Below are 22,510 nucleotides of genomic sequence, written 5' to 3'. Positions count from 1 at the left end.
AAATCAGAAAGTGAAAATCTTTGACAGCAACAACCTCTTGTGCAAGTGTGTCCTGGGACCACATAGGCAGCATCAACTTGGCATGCATGTGGAAGCATGGTGAGAACTACAAACTACAAACAGAAGTGCTTGAACCAGAACCTCCTCTCTGTGAGGTAACAGAGTGCTGACCGCTGAGACCATGCTGTCATGCTGCATGTGTACATCTTCATCAAAGTCCCTTCAAAAGTTATTATCTATGACACTTATTTGTTTTTAATTGTACAGATTTCAACTATGGCACACTGTGGTGGGGCGTGGTCTGCGGGGCCGTGCGGACGCACCTGCACGGCATCCGCAATCACGCCCGCCGTGTTAAAACACGGGGACTCAGGGGTTGGTGGTGGTGTGGTGTGATGTGAATCAAATAAAGTTGGCTCTGAACGTCGCTCCATGGTCCCGCCGTGCCTTATTCATGCCACACACACAAAAAACAACTTTTCTCACCTGACACTGATTTCCACAGTGCTAGTGTAAATCTATGCAGTCAGTCATACAGCTGTACCTTTTCCTGGGATTGATGGATATAAGGTGGTCTGTTTCCAAATTAAAAAAATTAAAATAATCACAACTAATATAGATTTATGGCACGGTATATCCCTCCCACTAGCTGGTTTCCTTAACGGCGCCTTGATAACTTTTTGAGCTGTCATTACATCACATTAAGAAACTATGATGAGCATTTTTTTATGTATATACAGAACAAACAACTGATGGGTGAATCAAAAATGTTGCTACAGAGGAAAGTAGCAAAACACAGTGAACTTATGATGAGATCATAAACTTGGGTTAGGGTTCATTACATCCAGGAGGAGTAATTCGCTTGCAATAGATGTGATGACATAAGCCCAGGAGACAGATATTATTAGTGATGCTAAAAAACAGATTTAATTAGTCAAAAATATCTTCAGTACCAACACAGAGCAAGATGATAGAAAGAGAAACAAAGTAGAAATAATAAAACAGGCTGCTTGAGGGTAGAAGCAGAAAAAAAAATGCAAATGAAGGTAACAGTACAAGGACATAAGGCAAAGGTTTCAAAACAAAATTAAATCCAAGGGGGAAATCCAGCATATGAAAATCAGGTTGGGAGAAAGAGAGAGAGAGATTTAAGTCACGACACAGGAAGGGCAGTAACCTTACAAAGGGCATAGTCTAGCAAGCTAAGTTGAGTAGCCCCTGAGGCTGCCAACAAAGGAGGTTATCACACTGGGAGCCTGGCCAGGCACGATATATTCCCGCCCAAGGGATAAGTGGTTAAATCGCTTTATTTCCTACTCTAATGAAATCACATCATTTGAAATTGTGTTACTGATTATATACACACAATAAATACACAATACTGTGTCACATGTTTAGGCACTAAAACATTAGTGTTAGAGTTACAATTAAAAATACAGTGTAATATAATGAAAGCTCTTTGCTCTTGGCAAAATTGTTTAATTTAGTCAACATTATAATGCATTTTTCAAATAGTCTGATTAATTCAGCTTATGTACAGTGGGGGAAATAATTATTTGATCCTCTGCTGAATTTGTAAGTTTGCAAATAAATGAACAGTCTCTAATTTTTATGGTAAGTTCATTTTAATGGAGAGAGACAGAATATCATCTCAAAAATCCAGAATAAAAAAAACACATGTTATGAATAGTATTTGATCCCCAAGCAAAACATGACTTAGTACTTGTTGGAGAAATCTGTGTTGGCAAGCAGAGCAGTGAGATGTTTCTTGTGGTTGATCGCCAGGTTTGTACTCTTTTGGCCCACTCCTCTTTACAGAAACTCAGTAAATGGTTTAGGTTTCTTGGTTGCCACTTGGCAACTCAAAGCTTCAGCTTCTTCCACAGACTTTCTACAGGATTGAGGTCTGGAGACTGTTTAGGCCACTCCATGACGTGCTTCTTCTTTAAGTATTCCTTTATTGCCTCTTTGGTATTTTTAGCGTCATTGCTGTGCTGGAAAAAGCTGTAGGGGATCAAATACTTATTTCACTCAACGACACATAAATCAATTCATAACAAATATGTAATATCTTTTTTTTTTGTTTGGTTGATATTCTGTCTCTCTCACCATTAAAATAAAACTGCCATAAAATAGATATGTTTTCTGAACTTACAAATTTAGCATATTTTGATTAGAGATGCCCGTTTTAATGCTAAAATCATGTGTTTGAACAGGCAATGTGTTTTCATTTGTTTTGTACAATTCATGTAAAGCTTAGCTCTGACGTGCTCAGAATCCTTGGTGCAAAGACTCCATTAAGGAAAAGCTTTCATCCATCAATCTTCTACCACTTATCTGGGTTTGGGTCATGGGGGGCACCAGTCCAACAATCAAAATCAAGAAGTGGTGGGATGCCCATCCTCAGCATTGTCAACAATGGCTGAGAAGAAACTGCTCCTGGCTGTCAATAAATGTGATCAGTATTCAAGAAGACCTGAAAATGAATTTGGTTTCATACACTGCCTGTGGACACAGAACCTAACACTGTACTTAGCTCAATTGATTCTATCATGTAATATAAAATAGCTTATAATTACAATTCCTTTCTTCATCTCTTCCTAAAAATCTAAGCTATACTTGCATCATTCAGTCACTGTCGCATATTCCTCTCATGCAGTATTACACACACAATCCGATACATTAAATAAACCTTGACATTAGAAGCAAAAGAAGGCAGAACAAAGAGCAGTGAAGTTGGCTTGGCATTACATGATACAAACTACAGAATGACTTTGAAAAACAAAGTCTCCTCCCAAACTCAAAAGGTAATCTTGCATTTTCTTTCTCTATATTATCAAAACTATCTCAGCAATACTGTCCCTCATTGTTTCCATGTGTTTTTATGCAGTTGCCTGATGTTTCACAGGCAGCAGCGTGAGGCAACATGCTAAAATTCACATAAAGGCCTCCGGTGTCATCGCTAACAAACATTTTGTTGAACGTTACATAGTGAACCTTTAAAAACAACTTTTAAAAAAAGTTAAATGGTGCGAGCAGATGAGCTGTCTGCAATTTTGAATCTGTCTGTGACTTTAGGGACTGTCTGTACCAGTTCACAATACAAATGGAAATAATGGGAAAAATTTTTTCACAGATTTCCAAAAAGAATCCTAAATTTAATTGAGGTAGTCCATGAAGGAATTTCATGGCAAATAATAGATTTTATGTCTTGCTGAACTCTTTGTTCATGTTTCACTCTGAAACATTCTGTTCCCTTTGGGTGATTTCTAGTTTCTGCAGATACATCGTGACTGAGCTTTGTACATCCAGGTAAGACTGTACAGGCCACATGCTGCAAAGCACTGGTGTGTGGGTGAAATGCCTTTTCCTTATGTTCAATGTATGTATTTAATCTGAGGCTTCTCTTAATTTATCCACCTGTGGCGGGGCGGGGCTTGCGATGCCACTGCAGGTGAGATGGACGCACCTGCGCAGCATCTACAATCGAGCCAGCTCAAAAGCTGTAATGGGTCCTGTCTTGAGTGTTGTTGTTGTTGGTATGTTGAGCTGCCAGCGGGAGAGCTGCAGCTGCGTGTTGTAACAGCAACCGTATAAACAGTGTGTGAATAAACGATCCTGCAAAGCATGTTCATGTTGTTGGATCTGCCGTGGTCATTTACAGTGGTGCCAAAACCCAGAATGGGGGGGCGCAGCAGACCAGGACATTTCAATGCTCTTCAGCATGCTTTATTTCACAGTTGCTGTTAAACATACACGAACGGCCACAGCTCTACCACTGCCGGCCGCACACATCACCAACAACAACCACAACTCAGACTGAGCAAAGCCTTTTAAGTTGGCGTGATAGCAGATGCCGCGCAGGTGCGTCCGTCTCACCTGCAGCACCATCGCAGACCCCGCCACACCACCCATCCATGAGCTACTGTTACTATAGCTGGCATATTTATTTCAAGTTATTTATTTCATATTCTGTATAGTTTTTCATATTTATATCCTGTCCATATCCTGTACATAGCTTGTACTCACTACAGCCTACATACTTATAGTTATAGAATATTCACAACATACTTCATACCGTGTACATTATAACATACCATAATAGACCCATTTCTGTAATATACTTACATATCTATATTATTGCTAATATATATTGTAATATATCTATATCACTAAAGCACTTCTGGATGGATGCAAACTGCATTTCGTTGCCCTGTACCTGTGCATGTGCAATGACAATAAAGTTGAATTCTATTCTATTCTATATAACCCTTTCACATAAAGCACTGACATGAGCAACTAAACCGCACGGAAATAAAACACGAACTAAACATAACTAAACAAATATTATCAAATATTATCAAATTGTCATCTAGTGGTTCAGTGGGTATATAGCTAGCAGCCTAGAAAAGACATTTTCTTCTACTATGAAGACCGTATTTTTCCCCTTTAGGTTGTAAATGTTCTCAGTTGCCTGCGTTCCCCACTGTGATAAAAAAAAAAAAAATCCTTTCATGTCCTGGAAATAGCACACCCAAAATATTCCCAGTTTCTTTCCAGTATTATGGAACATACTTGGGGGATTTCCTGATGTAATAACTGTATATCACATTGTGATGCAGCTCAAGCCCACACATTAACCACAAATACATGCAAACAGTTATATAGCAGGAAATGCAGGATATAGCGCAAAAGCTATTTTAATTTTGGGGGGGATGGGACGGGCTATTCCTCGTACAACCTGGGATTGTTCCCCCACACAGTGTGTCATCACAGCAGCCCACACTCCAGACCTGGAAAGAAGCCCACACTCCAGACCTGAGGTACTGTAGTAGCAAACCTTGCAAGTTTCAGCCAGTGATTCATCCTCCTTCATTGTAACAACACCCACATGCACACTCATACAGCCACATGGTTCTATTATAACCAGTAACTGGCCCCTTAGAAAGCTTTCTTATAATACTTAGGAATTCTCGTTCAATTAATAAAAAAATGCTTATTCATGAACATTCCTGATGAAAACTGTCCATGCGCCAGGGTCAGGACATTATTTATCCAAAATGCAGTTTACACTGGCTCTGCAGTGACTTCACAGAAGGCTACACTATCACTGTCTGTTAGTATAGTCAGTGCAGTCAGCGTGAAAGCAATCCCAAAATATGAGATAAATTAAGATTTTGTGGGTTCATAGATAGATATGCCGGGTAAATTTCCTCCTTTAAACTAATGGTGTGTCCTGCTAATGTATTGGTTTGCAGATGAGTTTGATCATCAGGAGAGATTTCAAGCAGATAAAAAAGGCAGAGAGAAGGAGATGAACAGATGGCTGATGGCTGGAAAGTAACATTCCCAATTTACACACTGTGATTGACACTTCAGTAGCACTGTTAGGAAAAAACAAAAAGACTTCCTCTCTCACTCTCTGCATCTACACACAGTAAATTATCACAGAGATTTCTGCCAAGTACATCTATCTTGTCACTGCACTGATTCATACACTATGGTGTTGTTGTTTTTTTTTGATGAATTTCTTTTCTATCGAATATAAATGTTTGTGTGTGTATTCTGCACTTTCATCGGGAAACCTTTCATTTATTTCCATATGAATTCACTTCTATGGATGAACTTGGCCTGATCGTATGCCGTTTTCTTTTTGCAGCCTGCCTATATTTATAAGGCAGAACCCAACAGCATTAGATTCTGCGCATAAACAGCATCATCTGTTGAGTGAACACACACAAAAGAGCTCGGTTTATGCTGTACGGCATAATGAAGGCCGACGCCAACCCATCTTGATGCGTCCATCTTTGTAAGGATGTGCGACTTATACGCAAGGATAAAGATCACTAAGCTGAGTGGCGATGGATGCTTCATTCATGCTGAGTCATGATATTAGGGCAAAGCTGATCAATAATAAACATCCATCCACATGAACCTCAGTTAGAGGCTCTCAGGTGTGTAATTTGAAACCAGTGAACCACAGATTGTATTTAGCGAAATGTCAAACTACAAAATTCCTTTAAGTTGCGGACATCGCTCTTACAAAAAAAACAAAAATGTAACCATACCCTCGAGCACTTTTCGTGTGAAGACCTCGTTGAGGGCAAGTTTCACCAATACTCTAGGACCAAAAACAACTCTTGCGACTCACAATGGCACAAAACTCATCAGCCCTTCATCTGGACAAGCTAAAAATAAACGATAGAGAAGGAGTCCTAGTATTGCATTAATGCACTGAACTCACCCCTGATTTTGTGGAGCTCATGGATGAAAGAACGAGCAAACGGTCTAAAGTCTCCCACAGCAGCACAGCTCACAAAAGTTCATGAGAGCGGATCTGTGTGCGACTATTTGAAGATGTGTCCCAGGGTATTTGTGCTGCCCCTCAGTCAGCGTGTCAGCAGCAGTTGTGTATATAAATGGGTACAAGAATGCTCTAAGCTCATAAATGGCATGCGGCACGCTAATGTGAGGACACTGAATTGGCACTATTGTGGATGCCAGTGTCTCACACTGAGGGCCTGCAACTGTCATGCTTCTTTTTTATACAAATTTACAAATAAGCAACAATCCTTAACATCTGTGATATAGTGTATACATATACAGACTAATGAGATGGCAAAGTAGAGCTTGATCAAAGGGTCAGGAAACAAAGAGTAAAATGAGATGAAAAGTATTGCTGTGGTACTGAAAGCCTTTTTTAGTAACTGTGGGCTGTGGTCATAATCATGACTTAGAAATAGCAGCCACCTGTTGGTGCTGGAGATTCTGGCACAGCATAGAACGGCAGGCTGGTCGCTAATGGGAAACAATTTACACAATTTGTCCCATAGTGACAAAAGACTGGCAGAAATGGACAATCCCTATCATATTAAGTCTAGACATTGTATTCCATTGTTAGAGCTATGCTGTTATTGTCCTGATTTCAATAAGAAACAAAGAAACTATATATTTAACCAAAGAAAAAGTAAAACACCAGTATTAATTAATAGATTAATATTATGTATTAGTATTATTTTTGAAGATAAAATTATACGTATAATAGAACAGCCTGCGCTTTAACAAAGGACATTTGTTATTTTTATTGTTATTTTTCTAGGTTCGTGACAACTGCCAAAAATGCTAAAGAACACGTTTCTAAGATCTGTCAATTTCAAATGTATACAAAAGAAAAATAGATATTTCTGAAGAAAGGTCAACTGCAGAGGTAAGTGTAAGTTATGCTTTATTCAATGGAAATATTTATGCATCGCTAGTATTCTACAGTTTGGTGTAGAATAAAAATAATGGCATTGGCATTCAATGCCAACAAATAAAGCCCTCACTTGTTTTCCCTTACAGAATTTGGGATGGCGAAATCTTCAAGAAACACACGCTTCAGTTTCTCTAAACTCAGGTACTTTTTTTTTTTGTATCTTTTTTCAGCCAAAATCATATTTGCAAGAAAGAGCTAAATAATTACTTTATATAACCAATTCAAAAATGTAGCATTGAATCTCTGTTTTTAGTCATCGACTTTTTGTTTTCATTACTGGTCGTTAGGAGAAATCCATCAGCAGCTGACAGGAGGTTCTGCATGACGTGGATCAGCACGATGGTAAAAAGACAAGTGGAGAAGCAAACTGCAGAACTGCGTAGAGAGTTTTCTCTCATGAATCAGGCCCTGAGAGAGGAGATGGCAGCTGAGCTTCAGGAACAGCTGAGAGAACTATTGTTAGAAGAAACAGACAAGACACCATTGTGCTGCAGCAAGCTGGGCTCGGACCTGAGATTGGCGTCGAGGTGGCAAAGGGAAATGGCGGGAGGATTCGAAAACACTGACGAAGACTACGAAGATGGGGAGATACCAAAAACATTAGCCTTTTCTGAAACACACAATGACACAAACAGCATGTTCATATTGAGAAAAAGCCCGAAAGAGGAATCCTTAAAGATTTCATTGACCAGTGATTCCAGTGACACTGACTCAACAATTAACAGAAACATCTCCAAAGATGTACAAGGGAAGCCAGACTCAGGTACATGCAAGCAACAGAAAAATCAGAGCTCTTCCTCAGATGTCACTCCTATCTGGGACAGCACCGCTAATCACTTCTGCACTACGCAAAGCTTCATTTCCAGTGAATTCAGCCATGAGAGTGAGGATGATAGTGTAAGAGAGGCTTTGATGATGGACAACCAGTGGAAGGAATGGTTGGACAAGCAGGAAATGAAAGGATACAGCCACAAAAAAAAGCCAGTTAAAAGTCAAAACAATATGGAAAAACAGGGAACGGCAGCATCTGGTGTACCAGAGAAAAAAAAGGATCAAAACTTGAAAAGGGGTGACACTATGAAGAGATTTAAGACATATATCAGTGATGTCTTTAGCTCTCATGCATCGCATAAGTGGAAGAAGTTTGAAAATGAAGATGGAAGCTCATGAAAAACAAAAAACAAAAAAATAACTGATAAAAACTGAGCATACAATAAACTAACTTGTACATTACGATTATAGTCTCCAGCTTCGATTGACTTTTGAGTTGCAGAGCACATTAGCTTGATTTACAAGTTGGTAAGTGCTGAAAAAATGAGGGTAAACCTTTCTGGTGACCTTTTAGGCCACATAAAGGCAAAGTGCCTGCCTACAGATAACCTTTATCTGACATCCGACACCCTGAAAGGAAAACTAAACAACCTCTCACTGAATCAATAAAAGGCAACGTTATGTAAATGAATCTCTGGCCAAATGACTGCAATAAGTCTGTACTGCGATTTAACTTGATTGAAACAAAGTGGTCTTTACTGATACGTGTAAACAAACTTTTCTGTGATGAACAAGAATGCATTCATCCAGTGGATAAATTTGAGCTGCAGATTTGCAGATATAACATAGGATAGGATGGCCCCAGTTTTTCTTTTTAGGCTAAATGAGAAAGTTTCATGACAGTTTAAATTCATACTTATATGTTAGATACAGTCACACAAGCACAAAACAACAGAAAATAACTTAAAGTATCCCATATATTACCTTACAATATATTATCATATATTACCTTAAAATGTTTGTTTAGTGACGTAGGTGTGCACTCCAGTGGTATTATAGTTTAGATCAGTAAAACAGTCACAAAAGGAATAAATCAGAAAGCCATAGCAGCAGTAGTAGAAAAAACATCTACCTTAAAAGAAAGGTTTTGTGTGTGTGTGTGTGTGTGTGTGTGTGTGTGTTTCTGTGTGTTTTAAGACTTTCTGCACTACAGTTTATTACATCTACCAAGTGTATGGATTTTAACTGAGCTATTTTTTAAAGTTAGTTGCTCAGTGTGTGGCTCTTGGCTTACTTTAAGTCAGTTATTGCCCTCTTTATTACCTCTTATTCACATCCTACTGCCTTCTCTGTTTTTAAATAAGAAATTTCAAGTTAGCAGTCGATATTTCACAGAGTGAGAGGAGTTCTCTTGAAATTCAAGTGTTTTCCAATATCTAAGAAGAATATTAATCAAGGGAAAATGTTTAAATCAATCTGATAGCATCCCAGCTGCTTCAGAAAACATAGAAGTGCGATACAGATCCCTTATTTGCTTTAAAAGGATACGGTACTTATACTGTCTGGAGAGTACGGACTGTAGTGAGTTGTCGGTATATTTTCAGTATAATGAATTGCTTATGATCACGTGCATTCACTGAGCCAAGAAGCCTTGCTGTTCGCATGCTGTTAGTTTCCTCTTTTCTCTCTGGGGGGCCATGTCAGTTTTGTACCAGTAGGTGGCACTAAGTCACTTCCAAGGTCCAGCAACCTTTAGACGCAAGCTCAGCAAAATGATGCAGTCAGGGCCTTAAATACAAACATACCCACAGGGAATTTTGACTCAAAAAATCAAAGTCAAAATGTATCTAATGCGGTAAAATTCAAGCAAAAAGTAGATATTAGCTACAGTATGTACAGCTGTTTGTGGGAGGAAAAAAGTTTTCAAATCTTAGCAGAAAACCACTCAAGTAATCGCTTATTTTCCTTCCTACTTTTTATAACATTGCCAAACCATAATTAGGATGTAAGCATGTAGTGACTGGGTGGCTATTAAATGCACTAATTGTCTCAGTGAGTGTTAAGAGCTAGACAAACATAAATCTACAATTCATATCCCATTTGCTAAATATTTGTTTATTTTAAACCTACGTGTGTAAATGCTTTCAGTAGGATTTCAACAAAAAATGATGTCACCATCTCTGTATAACACATTATATCTTGGTGTCACTGTTAGAGTGGCATCACTGTATGTGTGCATAACAACTGCTGGCAAGCTTTCAGTTGCCTCCAGTCATTTTCAGGAAACATCATCATCAACAGCAACATCCGACCTCCTGGATTCTTTAACAGGCCCTCATGTGAAAAGAATATCTCTGCCCAGCCACTATGAGATGCATCCTTCCACACCAATGTTTCAGGACAGCAGCGGTCACGTCTGTTCCATGTTGGGATGGAAACCCCAGAGCTTGAGCTGAGTTAACTTTAATCTGCTTACTTATGTTAATAAAGGAATTTTCACGTTTTCTTACTTGCTATGTTTGACCTACATGTGCCATGTAGGAAAATAGGATCGCATAGAAGTCTGCCAAGTCAAATGTTTGCTCACATTCACAAAAGTGATATTGTTCTGTCGTGTGTTTTTATCTTAGGCTAAAACTCAGTCATTGCAATATTAGAAAGAAACCCCCAACAATCAGATGATCCCCCAGGAGCAAACACTTGGCAAAAGTGGGGAGGAAAAACTCCCTTTCAAGTTAAACTCTACACTGTTAAAAAAAACATCCTAAAACAACGGTAATATTCCGGCAGCTGGGGCGCCAAAGTACGACCGTGAAATAACAGAAAATAACTGTCCCATAAAAATACGGTTATTTTCAGTAATGAAAATAGAGTTTGTTGCGCTAATTTGACATGGGATTCTGCCTTTTCCAAGTGCTTTTAGACATTAAATTAGGAACATTTTTACGCGATCAAACAATGAAATTACCTATAAACAAGGTCACTGAATGTGGAAATATGAATCATAATACGTAAATGTACAGAAATATACAGTTAACAGTTGGTTTACGTAATAATTGATTGCATGCCCTGGGACAGACTGACAGAGACGAGGCTGCCATATTGCACTATCGGCCCCTTTGGCTATCACTAGTAGGCGGTAGGTGAAGAGTCTTGACCACGGACACAACGACGGAGAGCGTCCAAGCCGGGGCGCGAACCGACAACCTTCTGATCACAAGGCGAACTGCCAACTCTTGAGCCACGAATGGCCTAACTAGCAACGACAATAATACTTATGTGATGTAACACAAGCTTATAGGGATCATGTTATATACTGTCCCATTGCATTACATTTGAATTCAACAGTTCAATCTTTCAAATAACGGACAGATATTTGTGAAATCATGATACATTTGTGAATGTATTTTAACAATCTAAATATGCATATGTACAGACAGATACATTTAATAATCATGACAATTATGTTGTATTACATTACAATGATTTAACGTTAACTTACATTCAAAATGTGAAGTCAAAGTCTCTTTACGTAACTTTAATGATATTCTAGAAGAACAGAACATTACTGTGAAATGCACAGTAAAATACCTTCATATGAGGGGTTTTTCCTACGGTCGCAGCCATACCCGCGACCTTGTTGTTAGTTCACATTCATTGGCCGATGCTTAGCGTCATGTTATTTATATTAATTGCAATTCCTACCTCTACATTTCTTTTTCAAAATATATAATTAGCACAGCGTGTCCATGCAATGTTTTACATTGTGGTATGCAGAGAAATCTTAACAAAGAAGCTCACAGAGAGAGATTGAGCTTGTTATTTAACCCCAAGCTAGTACACTTGCCGGTGCTACAATGTGCCTCAAGGTTCAACAACAGCACAACAGAAGTCACTCATGGTACAGCACTCTCTCTACAAAACAACAACTGTCAGTGATGCTGCACCACGGCGTAAACACAACATTCAAGATAACAGTTAAACGTAACGTAACCATAAACAATAAAACAAGAACATCTAAACAGCAGCACATGCCCCAAGGCATGATGGGAGACATTTCTGGATGTATTTTTACGATCTAAATATGCATATGTACAACAAAATATATTTAACAAACAAGTAAATTGTGTTTTATTACATTTACAGTGATGTTATGTTATTTTACATTTGACGTGTCAGATCACAGTCTACTTATGTAAATGTAATGCTATTCTAGAAAAACAGTACACATCTGTAAAATACACAGTAAAATCATTTGACATTACTATTTTTTGGAACAGTGTACATCAGCCCTACAGTCATGCAAATTCACTTCTATATTCCAGAGATTTTATCAAATAGTGGACCAAAAACCCCTAAAAGAGGCAAGGAAAAAGTGAAGCAGCTCTTTAAATAAATGACTCCCGCTGTAAATATTTTCCTGCCTCACTCTGACACTCTATTAACAGCTTTCTTTCAGTCTGTCTCTCTTGCTTTCTCTGGATCAATAAAGTGCCTTTTCAGATGATTGCAATGGCTTCCCAAGAAACCCAGTGGGCAAACAAAGATGTTCTCCTAAGTTCAAGCACTGCAGATTACTTCATTCTAAAATCAGGCAATAGTCCACTCTACCTGCTCTATATTGTTTTCTTAAAGGGATTCATTATATAACTTCAGACGTATTTCTAGTGGTTTATAAATCGTTAATATGTTGCTGACATAACCCATGTTATAGGGAGCACAAATACTCAGTATTTCAACTATTAAAATATAACTTTTTAAAAGATGTCATTCTACAGTCATTTGAGAACTGCATTTATATTTCAAAATAATCATTATCATAAGGGCAATATGCACACCATGCATTAATAAGAAGGCAATCTAAACTGAAATGCCAGACACATTTTTTCTTACTTTATTTACTTTAGCTACTAAAGATCCAACATGGACCCTGATCAGCTGCAGAATAAAAAACACTTATGACTAGCTGACCACTGTGGCAGCTTAATCTATGCTACAAGGAAGCTCATTTACAAATATTCAATATCTCTTCCTCACCACAGAGGAAGTGGGGCCTGCATTGAGTTGCAAATAATCTGCATGTGATTAGCATGAAGAGCTGGGAAAAAAAAATACACACACACAGCTTCTGGCCACAGTGTGTTGTTTTATCTGGTAAGAATGGCCATACCCCACCTGTGTCATGTTACTGTTGTGTCCTTGCTTTCATCTTGTGCATCCAACCTTTTAAAAGGTGTCAGCTGGTAGGTTGTTAAACTTCAGAAGAGTTGAAGGTTAGAGGAGGACACATAAAGTAAGAGACACACAAGCTTTGATTGGCCTCTCAAACAAGGAAATGACTTTTATATTTTGTTAAATAAACCACAACTTTCCCGATATTCACAAAATGGGCTATTGTGGCATGTCATGTGAAATTCGACTACCCTCCCTACACACGAATCCCCTTCTTACACTGAACCTCTGCTTTGATCTGATGATGATTAATCTATGTGGGAGGGCATTAAGAGTTAGAAAGCTAATTCCCCAGCTCTATCCACCATTTACAGGCTGACCCGTCACTGCCTGCTCTCTCATCACTCTGATTGTCAATCATGCCTGCAACCACTTCTGGTTAATACAGTGTACATGCCAGATCACTGAATGCTACTGTACTTAAATGAGAGAGTTTATTGTGAGAGAAACGCCAGAGCCACATCAATCACTTTGTCTCGCTTGTGTATTGGTCTCATTCAAGAAGGCACATCAGCACTTCTGATTCATTTAGCAGCATACACTGTTATGCTTAACCTTGTCACAAAAACACTACGGCCTCAGAGCATATTGAGCGAATGAGTGTGCATGCCTATATGTGCCTGCGTTTTGTGTGTGTGTGTGTTCTTGTGTTTGAAACTGTGTGGCTGAGACTGCAGAGGGCAATGCTGGAGGGCAACACAGTGTCACAGCTCTGAGATCCCAGCTTGCAGTGCACAGACTGTTCTCCTGAGAAGCTGGGGTGGACTTTGAATTTGTCTTGTGCTGGAAGAGTGTCACTATCAGAGAGGATAACACTGAGGGCAGAGGAGATGAGAACTATATCAAGGAGACAATTCAGGTAACATTATCTCTCAAGGACACAGAGAGGTGTAGCAGAAGAAAAGAAAAAGCAGAACCAGAACAATTCTGACAGCTGCATAATACCTACATATTAATACCGATCAACCTGCTTATATTCAACCTATAGCTGAAATGCTAAAATGCATCTTTTTAGTGTATTTTCAACTCTTCCACTCATTTTTTTAATTGGTGTTGAATTTCTACTAGTATTGTGAATAAATGACAAAAATATTGAAAGCCTAATAATTTACATAGCAACAAAACAAAAAATCCAACTAAAAAAGGCTACGTTGTTAACTGCATGAGCAGAAAGCAAGGAGACACCGCGCTGTCAGGTCACTGCTTCATAACGAGCGTAAGCGACAGCTAATGCTGACTCACATTCAAACATGTGGGCACTTAACACAGACAAACCTGAAGGGAAGGGCCTGGCCACAGGCTTTGGTTTCCAGTCCTTCATGAAACAATGCAAACCACTCAGCTGCGCCTCAAACTCACATTAAATCTCATAAATGTTTCTTGTCTGCATATATGACCATAGTTCAGGATTTTCTGTGGCAGAAACACTAACACGCTCCAGGCACTGCAACACACTCAATCACAAAGTGGAGAAGTAAACCTCATCAACATTTCCAGATGGTGTCAGTCTTTTGTCAACGTGAAAATGTTTTGTTTTTTTTCGCCTCACTTCACAGTGCCAAGGCGTCTTTGCGGTCAGCATCAATCATGTGTCTGTTACAACCGATGATCCCCCCGGGCTGCAATGAATCCTGATTTAAGCTGCTGTCAAGACACTTTAAGAACGAGGCCATGGACTGTTTCCAAGTGCCCGCGATTCTGCTCTCACAACACTACTCAGAAGACGACCACTAGTCATGCACTTATTCCTACAGGACATCCAAACATAGCTCATTTCACAGTCGGTGCATTAGCAAATCAGGACAACAGGTTAAATTACCCCTGAGTTACAGTTTCTTATATTTCTGGACAAGATCAGTCTGCAAGATTTTGATTTTAGTTAGCTGCTTGGAACAGCAAGCCAAATGTCTAAAAAGATTGCCTAACTTACTTTTTTTAACACAACATGTAAAGTTAAGAACATTTTAAAGCACTTAAAAGATATGGTTAACATTATCTGACAGATTTCATCAATACAAATACCCAGAACTTGTTTTACATCAGCTATATTACGCAGTAAGCTGTGACGGCAGTCTCTGTGACACAAAAGCCACTTCCATGGTTGGTAAGTGTTAAATATTTTAAAGTACTAAATATGAGCTGAGCAGAGGAAAGGAGAGTGCAAAGAGAAAAAAGTCACGATGTAGTCTCTGGGTGTGACTGAGAACTGGAAGTAGAAGGAGCAGTGAGTGTCTGAGTAGCAACAAAAAGAGGCAAAGACTGTGTTTTAATGAAATATGTCTCAGTTGATCTTGAATGAAATGTTAAGTTTATACATACTAAACAAGTAAAACAAGCTGAGGGGAGAGCTACAACATTTGTTTTAATGTTTACCACACCTGTGTCACAAACTACTTCGGCCACAATACACAGAGTGACTTATTACAACTACAGCACAATACCACAGACAGCAACACTTCAAGTGCCATGAGAGATATGATGGATGCAGAATGATGGAGCTAAATGTAGTGTAAAAATAATTGTAAAAGCAACATTTAGCGGCAGGCATTTAGCGGCCGTGGGAAGTAAGAACTCCCTTTTAACAGGAAGACACATGCAGCAGAGTTAGGCTACAGGTTGGGCAGCCATGTGCTACAGCTGGTTTCGAGGGTGAGGGAAGAGAGAAGAGTAGGGAGGTCAGGATTAAAAATGTATTAGTACAAACTTGTGACATACTTTTATCCCTACTTCGCATTGAGAGCTAGTTTTCACATAATAATACAGACAGACAGACAGTCGGGCAAAAATTTAAGATGCTTTATTTCTACAATGTCATTTATGTTTTATTTTCACACAAGTGCACACTTTTAAGATTGCATTTTCCAAAAAGCTTTGTATACAGATTTCCTTTTAAATGGAAATCAAACAACTGAATCATATGAGGACTACAAGCACTTTCTGAAAAAAAGTAACTTCTTATTCTCAAAATATTAAAATGTATTCTTTGAGTTTTTAATAAGATGATTTGGGATTTTTTTATTTGTTTTTAATTGCTCCATCTTATGTTTTACTTTCAGATCAGATTAGAGTACAATATACACAAATCCTGAGTCATACCAGTCGATATTATTATTTTGTACTTGACATCAGGCGTCTTGCCGCTCAGTCAGGTAATGAGTGAAAGGTTACTCTGCAAGACTGAAGGTTAGAAACATGACCGCATCAGTCAAGGACTACTAAAGCACATATCTATAAAAGGAAGGAGGAAGTTTTAAAAAATGTGATGTAAGCACAAGTGTTTTCTGCTGCCTTTTGCTGTGACAAACGGGCAAAAGGCAGCAGAAATACCAACACGCTTTAAGTTAATGAGTTAGTTGACTTAGTGACTTGGTTAATGATGACCCATTTGCTTCAGTTCAAACACACATACATACAAGAAACATCTAAATCTATCAAACCCTATTAGGATATACACTCACTGATCTGTTCATTAGGTACAACTGCTGCACTGCTTGTTAATGCAAATATATGAATGACCTGCCACATACCAGCAACTAAGCGCATTTAGGAATGTAGACACAGTCGAGATAGAGTTTACAGAAAATGATTGAAAAGTCAACAGAAGGTCTCTGGGTAAAAACCAGGTCAGAGAAAAATGGTCGCGCTGTTTCAAAGTGAAAGGCAACAGTAACTCAAATAACCACATGTTACAACCAAGGTGTGCTGACTTTTAGCTCTGAATGCATCACATGCTTAACCTTAAAGCAGATGGGCTACAGCAGCAGAAAACCACACCAAGTCATTCCAGTCAGCTAAGAACAGGAAACTGAGACTACGGTTTGCAGGATCCCCAAAATTAGACAACAGAAGATTAGAAAGACAGTGGCTGATCTTCATAAAAGCATTCTATCAATGGTTCAGGCTTCTGGTGGTGGTGTAATATTGAGGAGGATGTCTGAGACATTCTATGTATTTTAGTACCAGTGAAGCATCATTTAAACACTACAGCCTACCAGTGTATCATTGCACACCACGTCCATTCCTTTATTACAACAATGTACCCATCTTTTCGTGGTTGCTTCCAACATATAACACACCATATCACAGAGCTCAAATAATCTCAAGCTGGTTTCTTGTAGATAACAATGAGTTTACTGTGTTCAGCTGGTCTCCATGGCCTCCAGATCTCAATCCAATAGAGCACTTCTGTGATGTGACGAAACAGGAGTTTCACATCATGGATGTGCAGCCAACAAATCCACACCAATTGTCATGTCATGTTAATATGGACCAGAATCTCTGAGGAATGTTTGGAGGACCATGTTGAATCTATGCCAAAAAGAACTAAGTCGACTGTGAAAGCAAAAGAGGGTCCGACCCAGTGAGTGCAGATAGAATGAAAGAGGAAAAAGTAAAATCGCAACTCATAGATATGTTTAAAAAAAATAAATGAATATGATGTAAAGGGCGCTGAAACTTAATGTCACAAATATCAGTCATGTTTGCTGCAGCCACTGCGAACACATATAGAAAAACTTTCACAAACCTCTCCACTGCATTGAAAACAGCAAAGTTAAATGCACTTGAGTCAACAATGAAATTACTCACAGAGCTTGGCAGCAATCCCTTACATCTCTCACTTTCCAAATCAAATTACAAAATGAATTTTCATGTTACATATTCTCTTATGTCATTTATGAAATGCTAGCTAGAATACTTATTCTAACAGTAAAAGTACATTTTTTAGTGTCACATTTTCTGTTGGCTGAGGAAACACAAATGCATCATCAAACCTGTGCAATCAGGGTGTATGCACGAAAATGCACGTGCAAATGCATGATGATGCAAAGCTAGATTATTTGTCAGTGTGTTTTTTGTTTTTAACTATTTTTCCCTCAGGTATTAAAGAAGCAAACCTAATCCTACTTCATCTGTTCTCATCTCCTGTCTCTTCACTTGTTCGCATCTCATCTTAATTTGCTCTTTTCCCACTTCATATCATCTTATCTCATGTGGTCTCAACTCATCCCCTAGTCATGTCTCATTACCTGTAACCCCATTAGATCTGTCTTCATTACCTTTACTTCCTTTCATCACCCATCATCTCATGTTGCACTTTTTTCCATTCCTAGTTCCACTATTAGATCCAGATCATGCACTTTGTACTCTATTTGGTATAGAGGTATACAGTAAAACTAATAAGATAGAACAATAACGCTGCACTATGCACTATAACCTCGGAAGATTATGCCACTGCTTTCTTCTCGGGCAAAGGAAAGGGCCAACAAGTGACCAAAAAAACTTGGATAAAGATGGCAGCGATAGGAAGTAACTAATGCTTGAATGCGGCAACTTTATTTGGCAAAATGACATTTCTCTACATTATGTAACTGAAAGGCTTATTGACGAAGCTGTAAGATCAATTTCAATGAAGTCACTGCATTCTTTCATTTACCTCTACAGCTGAGCATGGTGCACTTTTCCTATACAGATTTAATGGATAACAGAGCTTTTGCCAACCTCTGTAGGGAAACGTGTGCTAATGTGCTTAATCACTTTCAGACAGCAATCTGGATGATGCTCAGAAAAGTCTGGAGCACTTCAAAAATGATGAGATGAAAAGCTTTGGAGCAAGTGAAAGAAAATGTGCCTATATGATTTTATGCATGCTGTATCTTTAGTGTTGTTCTCATGAGATTTAATATTATGACATTGAAAATGACATTCCATTTTATTTGACTGAAACTGAAACTTAAAAACTTGAAGTTTTCTCTTTGATGTTTTGGGCTGAATGATTTTTGTGAATGCAATCGTTACCATTAGCCTTCATGCTTGCTGCCATATGGTTTCTCTTGGGGCACCCTGACTCAGCATGATGTGTGGTGTAGGAATATACCTGCCATCAATCTCCACCAGTGCCGCTGGTTTGACAACCAGCCACTTTTCATGAAAACAAAAAAGACAGGATGAACCTGTGGGCATGCACGGGCCTGTTGCAGCCTCTGTCTAAAGGCAAGGACACTGAGACAGATGGTCGTGAGTCTAGGGGACAGTCCCCCTGGAAGAAACGTTTGTGCGCAGGCTAAACAAAGCCAATGGCATCAGAGCATGCTGTCTGTTTAAAAACCCTACCAGGAAAGACTTGAAACTGAAATCAGCTGGTCTGCTCGACGTATATGGAGAAACTGTGATGATAAAATGATACCAAACAAATTAGCTTGTAAGGTGGGAGGTTGTTTATGATCACCACATAAATCTACAACGAAACTGGATGTATATATCTGGCCAATACAGTCCTCGATGGTGGAGACAGTAAAGAAATCAGCGGACTGGAAACAGATGAGTGCATAGGGGCAGTGGGACATCGCATCAGCACAATCATGAAACTTGTCTCGTTTATTGAATTAGCAAATCAATAAAGTCTTGCCTGCTGTCTTCTATTTTCAGGCTTTAGGGGGGAAAGAGGAAAAAACAGTACGACAACAGAAAAGCTCCTGTGTGCGTTTGGGACTACACGAGTCTTTACTCACAGAATCACTTGCGTTTTTACGCAGCTGCTCCTCCTCTCCCGTCACAGCGGCCGGGTCCACCACCAGCTTCTCGAAGCACGCTGAGCCGAGAGAGGAGCTCTTCTGCTGGTACACCATCAGCTGGGACATCGGGAGTTTTGGGCTTCCGTGCGCCGTGAGCTCTGGTTTGCTCCCCGTGGCCCCAGAAGCCGTGCCAAGAGGCTGTAGCAGAGGCTGTCCGCCGCTGCTGGTCCCAGGAACCGCATCGCTTCCGAGAGCCTTGTCTCCCTCAAAAGGTGCCGGAGTAGAGCAGCATAGGTTCGGCTGCGACGATGAAAATACCCGGTCCAGCTGTTTCTTTTTTCTCTTAAACATCCAAAGCCCCGATTCCTTCTTGCTGCCCTCCGCGCCCCCGGCACCACGACGCTCTGATCCCAGTTTCGGGCTCAGCCACGGCTTGGTTTTTTCCTGGAAATTCTTCCACATTCTCCGCTGGTAGGACAAGGACTCTTGCCCCTTGGCTGTGCTCTCGTGTTTCGGTGATTTTTGCTCCATTGTGCCTGTGCAGCAGCCAGCCAGCCTGAGCACACTCTGTATAGTGGACGGATGTCACAGTTGGGCAGCTGCGGCTCGGGTGCACTTCCACTGATGATCAGTTTTTAGAGCGCCAAGAACGAAACGCGATGAAGGAGGGTGTCAATCTTCCTGCGAACCTTGCAGAATGCCTCTGCAGACTACTCTGTAAATTTTTATGTCCCACTGTGCAGTGGGCTAGTTAGAAGGAAGGCAAGAATTCATGTAAGATTTAAGATATCTCACCTCAGCGATGAAAGTTGGAGCACGTGCTGTGACTTCATCGCGATTGCGTAAGAGATTTTAAAATTATTCGCCCGCTTTTCTTTGACTCTCGTCCACGGTGTTTAACCAGGGGTTAGGCAAACTTACCCATTAATTATTGTATTCAAATGAAGGACGAAGGGTGCACCACGCCGCCCTCTGGCCAACCGTGTCACTTGACTGGGTAATCTGTATGCTGGCGATTGCATAACAGTACCCCACAGTGCCTCGTGGAGATGTTTATAATTTAATTGTGGGTCCCATGTCATTCCCATCTGAGTTTATATCTTTGTATTTCAGTACTTTATCATACGTGCATTTTTTTTAACCCTCCACTTTTTTGACCTTGTGAAAGCTGTGCAGACAGAGACTTGATGTCCCCTTTGTCACATGGATGGTCTCGCGCTGTTTAAGCAAGTCTGGATATGTTTCACTGAATGTTATCACCCACGTGCAGCAGCGAGCAGGCATCACTGAGCAGCCTCCCCTCTCTCAGCTCTCTCTTTAGTTGCTGCGCTGATGTATAATAACTCATTACGTCTCCCACCCCCCGGCCCTTGTTTCAGTGCTGGCTGTTCTCTGCCCTCCTGTTTAACACTGTGTCCTCTCTCTCTTAGAAACAAACACACAGAGACAGTAAGAATGAAGAACACGGATTAATCAGAAAATTATCATCAGTCTTTGGTGCTGTGCCATGAATTCGGGGATGGATTAGAGATTCAGGTTCTCTTTGCTTGAAATTTCTGTCATCTCCCAAAATGAACCATTTTCATTTACAGCTAACAGGATGGTGAAATGCTCTCAACGTCTCTTTAAGTTAAGTAAATCGTGGTGTAAGCCAAACTGTCCCTTTCGGCTCCCAGGCTTTTCTATAGGGCTTCCATGGAAAACTGATGAGTCTGCTCTGAGAAGGCCTTTCCTCTTAATGACCTTGATCCCATTGATAAGAGACTAATCCACTGTGTGTGTGTAACAGAGAGGGAGAGAGATACATAGACATGAAATATTTTCTTTCATGAGTATAACTACATCTAATTCAGAGCCACTACCACACTTGAAACACTGTGTATCCTGTGATTAAACGAAGCAGAGATCCGATCTGTTCACCTGAATCCAAATACTTAGGGTTGGGTCAAGCCTTTAAATTGAGTTGAGTATGCCTTGTACAAATAATCACATGTTGTGTTTCACAGGCTCAGTCTAGAACCTGACCTATCTGGTACAAGCGGTTCCTCGTTGTTGGTAGCCTCAATAAATTAAGGTTAAGTTCTTCACCGAAGAAGCCACACAGGATTGAGCTTGCTTTTTTATTTAATTTGAAGTGTTTCCAATCAAAAAACATGTCTGCCACCCTTGTTCCCACAGGAACAAGCAAATCCAAACGATCCATGGGGGAGTCTGTCTTACTTTTATCAGTGTAATAAAGGGATTTAGTGACTCTGGATTTTAATTAAATTACAGAGCATTTGTATTTGTACAGTCATTGCCCACCCTAAGCTTTATTTAAAGCTCTCCACGATAAGCATTTTCTGGCTTGTAGGACTAATAGAGAGGAGCTTTAATGATGCACTTTCGTGGTCCAGTGCAAAGAGCCTGGATTAAACTGTATTTTAAACTATTAGCATAATACAGTAAGACAAACTCCAGGGAACTGGAGTGTCAAATGCAATATTTGAAGGCAATACAAACTATCAAAGTTGGGATGAAAAATAACAGCAAAAAATTGAAAAAGGTATTAGGTTATCTCAATAACCGCTTTTTTAAAAGCTGGTGTTTTGAGGTATGTTGTCACGAGAACTGCTGCTAAGAAGGCTGACCAGTTTCTCAGCAACATTTCTACGAATTACAACTATGTTTCACGCTTTCTGGTCATCAAATATTTTGCAGAGTTAAACTGCCTCGCCACATAGACAATGCTTTTTTTTTT

General features: G+C 39.7%; 2 protein-coding genes across 3 annotated transcripts in view; one reads left to right on the top strand and one right to left on the bottom strand.

The window, feature by feature from the left end:
- Positions 1-20,301, bottom strand: part of LOC146621102 (multiple C2 and transmembrane domain-containing protein 1-like) — a 136,866-nt gene extending 116,565 nt beyond the window's left edge. For both annotated transcript variants that reach the window (XM_085368133.1, XM_085368132.1), the window contains exon 1: positions 19,768-20,301. In XM_085368133.1, coding sequence (XP_085224259.1) covers positions 19,768-20,301 — 534 coding nt within the window. The remainder of the gene's footprint in view (positions 1-19,767) is intronic.
- Positions 7,350-8,425, top strand: LOC146621103 (uncharacterized). The gene is made up of 2 exons (XM_085368134.1): positions 7,350-7,396; positions 7,543-8,425. Exons 1-2 carry the CDS (start codon positions 7,350-7,352, stop codon positions 8,423-8,425), a joined length of 930 nt encoding a protein of 309 aa, XP_085224260.1.
- Positions 20,302-22,510: the final 2,209 nt, after the last annotated feature.

The sequence above is a fragment of the Diplotaxodon limnothrissa genome, linkage group LG12, assembly GCF_057381915.1.
Source record: "Diplotaxodon limnothrissa isolate DT_005_m linkage group LG12, D_limnothrissa_male_GT1.1, whole genome shotgun sequence".
Lineage (NCBI taxonomy): Eukaryota > Metazoa > Chordata > Actinopteri > Cichliformes > Cichlidae > Diplotaxodon > Diplotaxodon limnothrissa.
Note: the sequence above shows the minus strand (reverse complement) of the source record. Positions and strands in the feature narration are given on the sequence as shown.